At 38.7% G+C, this 8,601-nt stretch overlaps 1 protein-coding gene and 1 long non-coding RNA gene across 2 annotated transcripts; both read left to right on the forward strand.

Moving 5' to 3' along the window:
* The first annotated feature begins 307 nt into the window (after positions 1 to 307).
* LOC108460619 (leucine-rich repeat extensin-like protein 2) lies at positions 308 to 3,214 on the forward strand. Its single transcript, XM_053027009.1, has one exon. The coding sequence runs from the start codon at positions 704 to 706 to the stop codon at positions 2,990 to 2,992; it is 2,289 nt and encodes a 762-aa protein (XP_052882969.1). The 5' UTR covers positions 308 to 703; the 3' UTR covers positions 2,993 to 3,214.
* A 3,390-nt stretch (positions 3,215 to 6,604) lies between these two features.
* LOC128291690 (uncharacterized) lies at positions 6,605 to 7,412 on the forward strand. Its single transcript, XR_008281510.1, has 2 exons — positions 6,605 to 6,737; positions 6,956 to 7,412. It is a non-coding gene; the product is annotated as an uncharacterized LOC128291690 (long non-coding RNA).
* Positions 7,413 to 8,601: the final 1,189 nt, after the last annotated feature.

The following is an 8,601-nucleotide window of genomic DNA, read 5'->3' on the forward strand; positions in this document are numbered from 1 at the left end:
AACTGAATGATTTTTTGCTGATATGTTAGGAAAAATGGGTTTTCACACATTATCTCCAAAATTAATCTATTTTTTTAAATCTTAAAACAACAACCTAGCCATTTAAAAAAAAACGGACATCTACGTTTAATTTAGCCAAATTTTTGTATTGATAAAAATTATGTATAGATGTGCCCCGCACCATTCCAAACCAGTTGACACTTGCAACGCGCATTGCTGATTGCTTGCAAGGATGGGAGAATCCAATCTAATGCCAGCGGGTCCAGTTTTCTTTCTTCTTCCCATAAATAAAACAAAAGAAAAGAAACACAAAAATCTACCAATGATATCTGATGAGACGTGCCAGCATGTCATCATGTTCTTTCTTCTTCTTTTTTTTTCATTGATACATGCAATTTGCGAAGGCAAAGCAGTGTGTTTTTTTATCCTAATTCAAATCAGCTCTGCTGCTGCTGCTCTGTTATCAATTTATTATTCATCTTTTCAAAGCTTTTTATATTATTTTAAATAACTAAAATATAACCCCAGAAAGGAAAAGTGAAAATCGAGGCTAAAAAAAATAATTATTATGCTTTATAAAGCAAACCATGTGGCTCAGTTCAGGACAATAACATATGGCACAATCACACATCTTCATGTGACTATTTTTTTTTCTACTTACTCTCTGTCATTCCTGTTGTGAATCAAACCATCTCATCTGCAAATGTCTCCTCCCTCTCCCCGCTTCTTTCTTCTGGGTTTCTTGCTTGTTACTACTTCATTTTTCTCGCAGATCTGCTCGGCAGCCGATGAGGTAGATCCAAACCTACGGTTTGAGAACCCAAGGCTTCGTGAAGCCTACATTGCTTTGCAAGCTTGGAAGTCTGCCATATTTTCGGACCCCTTTAACTTCACTGCCAACTGGAATGGCTCTGATGTTTGCTCGTATATGGGAATCTACTGTGCTCCCTCTCCTTCCAACCCCAAAATCAGAGTGGTTGCCGGCATTGACCTTAATCATGCCGACATTGCTGGTTATCTTCCTCCGGAGCTTGGCCGCCTCACTGATCTTGCACTCTTTCACCTCAACTCCAACCGTTTTTGTGGTGTTGTCCCAACCAGCTTCCGCCGCATGAAGCTGCTTCATGAGCTTGACTTGAGCAACAATCGTTTTGTAGGCAAGTTCCCTAATGTGGTTCTCTCCCTTCCTTCTCTCAAGTACTTGGATCTCCGGTTCAATGAGTTTGAAGGATCGGTTCCATCCAAGCTTTTCGACAAGGAACTTGATGCGCTTTTCTTAAACGACAACTGGTTCAGATTTGGTATTCCTGAGAACCTTGGCAACTCCCCCGTTTCGGTACTGGTCTTCGCCAACAACGATCTTCGAGGTTGCATTCCTGCAAGCATAGGGAAGATGGGCAAAACGCTAAATGAAATCATCCTCATGAACGACAACCTTACTGGATGTTTACCTCCACAGATCGGGATGCTCAAGGAGCTTACTGTCTTCGATGTCAGCTTCAATCATCTCCAGGGATCTTTGCCATCCACTATTGGCAGCATGAAGAGCTTAGAGCAGCTGGATGTTGCCCACAATGGCTTCACCGGTGTGATTCCGTCCACTGTGTGCCAGCTTTCCAGCTTGCAAAACTTTACCTACTCTTTCAATTATTTCACTGGAGGACCACCCAGCTGCCCTGCAATATCTGGGGCAGAGGTCGCAAATGGTACCATGAACTGTATTCCTGGCAAGAAGGATCAGAGATCTTCCATGGAATGCTCTTCGGATGCTGCTCGCCCTGTGGACTGCAGCAAGTTCAAATGTAATGGTGGTGGAAGTTCCGGCGGCGGAGGGGGAGCAGGCGGTGGTGGTGGAAGCTCTCCATCGCCGAAAAGGAGGCATGCTCCTAGGCCTCCAACGCCGCGTCAATCCAGTTCACCAAAGTCCTTTACGAAATCCCCTCCCCCACCTTCTTCGAAGTCTTCGCCTTCCACTAGATCACATCCTCCACCACCACCGTCATCCCACTCTTCACCAATGCCTCCTTTCCATTCCCCACCGTCGCCACCACCACCGAATTACTCTCACTCTTTAACTCCACCACCTCCGACTCAAAGAGTGTCACCAAAGACGCATCTTCCACCGCCACCTCCGCCTGTTCACTACGAGCCCATACAATCTCCACCTCCACCACCAATGGTACAACCACCTGCACCATCCCCATCAGGCCATTACTATAGTGCACCACCACCACCAAACCGTTACTCCAACGCTCCACCATCAAGCCATTACCACAATACACCACCCTCACCACCAATGGAGCAACCACCTCCAACTCCATCAGGCCATTACTATAATAATCCACCACCACCACCACCACCACAATCACCAAACCATTACTACAACACACCTTCGCCGCCACCACCAACAAAGAGTATATCACCAAGTACCCATTATGCACCTCCTCCTCCCCCATCTGTTCATTATGTTCCCACGCCTAGTCATTCATCGCCTCCACCGCCGCCACCTCAAGTTCAGTATTTTCCACCTCCTTATCCGTCAAGAGGGCAGCAAGCAAGTCCACCTCCACCACCATCTCATGAGCATGCGGGGACTCAATCTCCACCTCCACCAGTAGAGTTTCATCCACCACCCAAGGAGTCATGTCATCCTATACCTCCTCCTCCACCCCCACCAGAGTGTACAACTCCCGTATCAGCACCACCACCACCAAGCCAACATTCAACCCCTTCACCATACGCACCAGCACCTGGTCATCACTATTCAAAACCATCCCCACCTCCTAAACAACAATGGCATTACCCACCATCCCCACAACATCAAAACCCTTCTCTCCCACCCCCACCCCCACCAACCCACTATGCGTATACATTCCCACCGCCACCACCATCTCCTTCTCCACCGCCACCCTCATTTGAAAATACGCCACTTCCACCAATTAGAGGAGTATCATACGCATCTCCTCCTCCGCCAGTTATTCCCTACTACTAAAGAACTGCTTTTGCACGACATTGAGTTGTAATTCAAAATCTTCAGGTGCAACCATGAGTAGATGGCATGTTAACCTGCGTGTTGTTTCTTCAGCTTTTTTGAGAACTATTTTTTCCCCTAAATATATAATAACTTAATATTTTATTTGTATTGTCTTTTTTATTTCATTTGTATTGTTCTGCTAATATATATGGTAATGTATACAGGTAATGATTTGAATAATTTGTAGACACAACATTACATTTTTCTTCTCCACCTTGGTTGTCAATGTTTTCCAAATTTTCCTTGATTGTGAGTTCTCCTAGGCATTTGGTGTTGGCGTTGGTGTTGGTACCTATAACATAACAACAACGAAATGAACTGTCCAGCATCATTAGCATGTCATGTGAGACAGCAAGCACCGTGTCCAGATCTGAGACGCGGAGAGAGGTTGTATTTTGGTTTTAAAGGGAGGTTAAAAGCCCTATTCCCTGTTGGTGGATGAAGTTGGTGAGAAAGTAAACTCACCACTCACCATGTAATTATTGATCTGACACTTCTGATCACACTTACTGGAGCTGACCCACTGTAACAGGAACATTTTGTAAATTGAGTTTTTCGATTTGAGAAATTTTATATTATAAATAATTGCTTAATATAAGTTTTAATGGGTGTTGAAATACGTGACATCCGTACACCTAGCATTGAAGTGGGAAACAATAATTTTCGATTAAAATCTTTGCCTTTTTCAATTTTCAAATGAATTGCGTTTAGATGGTGATGTATATTCTTATAATTAATGTAAAATAATAGTGACTATGAAATTAGATATTATAGCATAAGATAGAAAATAAGTTAAATGTATTGTACTGTTCATTTAAAATTATACTCAATTTAAATATTGAGTGAATTATCTAAAATGTTAATTTTAACTAAAATTATCAAATTAGTCTAATTTTTCGAAATTTATCGGATTAGGCAGATTTTGAAAAGAGAAGAAAAAAGCATTAAGTTAAACTGGACGCGTTTTTAGCAGATTTGGTAGGAAAATGCTTTCAACTTGACACGATTTTCTATTTAGTCAGCACAACGCGTCCAACGCGTTTTCCTTAACAGCTACTTCACAATGATTGAATTCCAACAGCTCCTCTCCTAATGTTAACTTTTTTTCCTATTTAAACCCCAAATTTTTTCACTTTTTCAGTTCACTCTCAACTCTCTCAGTCCATTTTCAATTCCCTCTAAATTCTTTCTTAATTTTCACTCAATTCTCTCAGTTCATTTTTATTTTTTATTAAAATTGTCTTAAGTTTTTTTTAATTAATTTTGTATTACGATTTTTATTTATATTTATTAAAATTATATAAATTCTCTTATTCGTTTAAATGGCAAGTACATTTCATTGTTCAATTGTAAATGGTAATAAATTATTTCTATTATTTTTAATCAAGTTTAATTTATTTATTAAGTTGTTATATTAAAATTTAAGTTTTTGTATGTTTTTTTTATAATTAGCCAAAAGATCAAATTTTGGAGACATATATTTGCAATCTATCCGCTCCTCCATCATCTTTAATCGAACCATACTTGAGAGATAAGAGATTTATTCACGTGACTCGTATGGTTAGGGTGTAAATTGGACCCCACACTTGTAAGTACATTTGTGGAAAGATGGAGACCCGAAACATACACTTCATCTTCCATACGGCGAGTGTACAATTACACTCGAGAACGCATAGTTACAGCTTAGGTTATCAGTGGATGGGTTGGTAGTGACTGGGTCAATTGTCGCTGTCAATTAGAGAGATGTATGCGAGCAACTTTTAGGGAAGGTTTTGGACACGATTTTCGAAGGTCGATTGGTTGAAAAGAAATTTTGTCATGCTAAATGCGGAATCAAGTAACATTGAAGGAGAATAACAGGCTTAAACGTACATCCTTATGATTATTGGAAGTCTCATAATGCTTGATAAATCGCGAAATCTTATCCATTTAAGGTGGCTGCTAAACTCATGGACTTTAGAGAAGTAGGCCGACTCAGTTGAGGGTCAGCCATTTTGGCGACATTGTACTGGGAGATGTGTCGGGCGATGCAACCATAGAAATTAAAATTAAAATCAGTAGTTGCATACTACTCCTGCAATCATGGCACGGTATCAGTTGCCTTTTTTAAGTCATCAAGTTGACTACCCTTATACATTCCCACTCATAATAAGGTAAAATTCATTTGATAATATACCATCTATAATTAAAATTTTAAAATTTTGTATTAGCATATTATTTGAATAGGTGGAACCATGGGCGGAGTTACGTGGGACTACCAGAGGAGCTTAAAGATATACGAGTACTCTTAGATCAATGATTGGAAACGGAGGTATGAATTTTTAAAATTTCAATTATATAATATTAACATAGTTGATTTAAAAATAAATAGTAAATATATAATTAAAATTATTATTGTACTATAGTTTGAATGGATGTCATACTCCGATTTGAGAATTCAAGCATGCATCATGTCTGAATTCTTAGTGAATCCCAATATCTGGCACATAAATGTGTCTTTGGTAGTGTACGCTACGGTGGAGATGTACAGATCTGATAGAGTTACGTGGCAGTTCAAGTTTAGGCAAACGATTCTGTTGGCACCCCAATACATCAAAGATCTGCATAATATCGACTAGCGAAGGAGAACTAAAGAAAATTGGGTTGCATTCCATGCACAATATATCAACATATGGAACCATAGGTTCGACTTTATACCTAATTGCGAATTCATTATCGCTCGGGAATTAGCCTGCCATCCGCAGTACATGATATGGTTTAGACACCATGGTAAGCCATATCTACAATCGGAGGAGGCGAGGGGTAGGCAACGTCATACAAGGAGACCACAATGAGCACCAACGAATCCAATGTTTAGAGCAACTGTCAAGGTGAGTCCATCATCAACACCAACGTAAGAAGAGGCACCGATGGCTGCACCACCACCCTCCGGTTAGTATGACTTGACTTATTTTAATGCTTTCATTAAGCCCATTTTTTTTTACACAAGCACCATATTTCTCTGTTTCTACACTGTATCTAGGTATTATTTTTGGACCACCACATCTATCCCTACCATATTACACATCGATGCCACTGACGTATTAAACAATGATGTATACATCAATCATGTTTGCGGCACAAATAAGAATTTCGTATTTTCTGCCATAGGTGTATGGGACACAATATACTTATATGGAACATAAATGTGTCATACTCCGATTTGAGAATTCAAGCATGCATCCTGTCTGAATTCTTAGTGAATCCCAATATCTGGCACATAAATGTGTCATTGGTAGTGTACTCTACAGTAGAGATGTACGAATCTGATAGAGTTACGTGGCAGTTCAGGTTTAGGCAAACGATTCTATCGGCACCCCAAACATCAAAGATCTGTATAATATCGACTAGCGAGGGAGAACTAATGAAAATTGGGTTAAATTCCATGGACAATATATCAACATATGGAACCATAGGTTCGACTTTATACCTAATTGTGGATCTATTATCGCTCGGGAATTAGCCTGCCATCCGGAGTACATGATATGGTTTAGACACCATGGTAAGCCATATCTACAATCGGAGGAGACGAGGGGTAGGCAACATCATACAAGAAGACCACAATGAGCACCTATGAATCCAAGGTCTAGAGTAACTATCAAGGTGAGTCCATCATCAACACCAACGTAAGAAAAGGCACCGATGGTCGCACCACCACCCTCCGGTTAGTATGAATTGGCTTATTTTAGTGCTTTCATTAAGCTTATTTTTTTTACACAAGCACCATATTTCTCTGTTTCTACACTGTATCTAGGTATTATTTTTGGACCACCACATCTATCCCTACCATATTACACGTCGATGCCACTGACGTATCAAAAAATGATGTATACGTCAATTATGTTTGCGGCACCAACAAGAATTTCGTATTTTCTGCTATAGGTGTATGGGACACAATATACTTATATATCGATAGTGTCGCAAACACCCCCGGGATCATTGTTCTACCAAGGGGGACCATCTTCGTAACTAGCTTTGCAACCACCTGTTAGTAGAACAGTGGAGTTATGATGGAAATCAAGGAGCACACCACAATCAACCATGGATGAAAGCAAAAAAGATGAGAGGCCGGAACCGCGATATGTACCCGAGGGTGAAGGTGACGATGAAGACGAAGATGACGAAGAAGAAGAACCAAGTTTACAACTTGAACGAAGAAGAATTTTGTCTCGCAATTGACGACCACCTTGTTGTGGCACACATTCTGCTCGACGACAGTGGTGATTTTTTTTTTTACTTGTCATGTAAATCTTAATTGTTTAACTAAGTTTTAGTCGATAAAATTGTACGAATATTGGATATGAAATGTTTTTAAATAAATATTTTTTTTCAATTGAAACTGGTTGTTGTTGTCATTTTATATTGTAAGCCAAGTTTTATTTGGTCATTCTATACAGATATCGCAAATTTGTACAGAGATCCATTTTTCACGAGAAAAATGAAACAAAGTTGTGTATTGTATTGTTCTCTATAGTATAATAAACCGATATTTACAAATTAAAAAAAATTGAGAATGAATGAAAAAAATTGTGGTTAAAAAATTAATAAATTCGTTGCGGTATTTGTTGGAAAATGTGTTCATATTGTAGTAGACATGTAATTGTTTTCTATTTATTTAAACGATGAATAAATAAATAAATTTAATTTCACATTTCACTATTATATCGTTTGTATTTATGTTTTTTATATTTTGCATGCATAACAAAATTGTGACAAGGAAATATTAGCTCATTGATTGTCTAAAGTTCAAACTGAAGATAAGTGGCATTGTAAAGAGCGTTTACATTACGAGAAAGAAAACATACTTCAGTAGATAATCTAAATGAGTTTGTAATCCCGCAAAATAATTAAAGTGAGCATTTGATTCAAATACCTAGAAGGATTATTATGTTGTCTACAATTCTAATTGGAGAGATAGGTAGTCTTGACTATCAAAGTAGTTGACTCCATGAGTAGAGACATATATGTATTTATTGGTAGAATGATACATTAGAATGGACCCAAGATGAATTAATTCTGAATCTATTTGTGAATTAATTCACTTGTGACTTTCATGATGTGATTTACCTAAATCTTGAGTCAATTACTGACCATTTATATGCAACTCATATGCTTTGATATAAGTGGTGGCTTATGCTCTAAAGATGTTTGAGCTCATAGCCGGAATGTTGGGTACATGACTTGTGTATGGCATGGGTTTACTAGCAACTGTGGAATTCATAGCTCAATTAAAGAGTTAATGATATCCTATCATTGGCATTATGTGGATTGATAAATATGGAACGTGGCCACGGGTTGTTCGTTCTCTAACGAGCAATTTATCACAGTTATTTATTGATAGTGATCATATTAATTATTAAGAAGACACAATGGTGACAATGAGATAAAATAGGATTGTATTGAGTGAGGGAATTTAACTCAAAGGAATTAAGGATATCATATGAGGGTAACACACACATAACGAGGTCATTGGACAAAGTAGTTGGATGAATTACTATCGTAAAGATGATACAATAAGGAGTTTTCAA

This window comes from Gossypium arboreum, chromosome 4 (genome assembly GCF_025698485.1).
Source record: "Gossypium arboreum isolate Shixiya-1 chromosome 4, ASM2569848v2, whole genome shotgun sequence".
NCBI lineage: Eukaryota > Viridiplantae > Streptophyta > Magnoliopsida > Malvales > Malvaceae > Gossypium > Gossypium arboreum.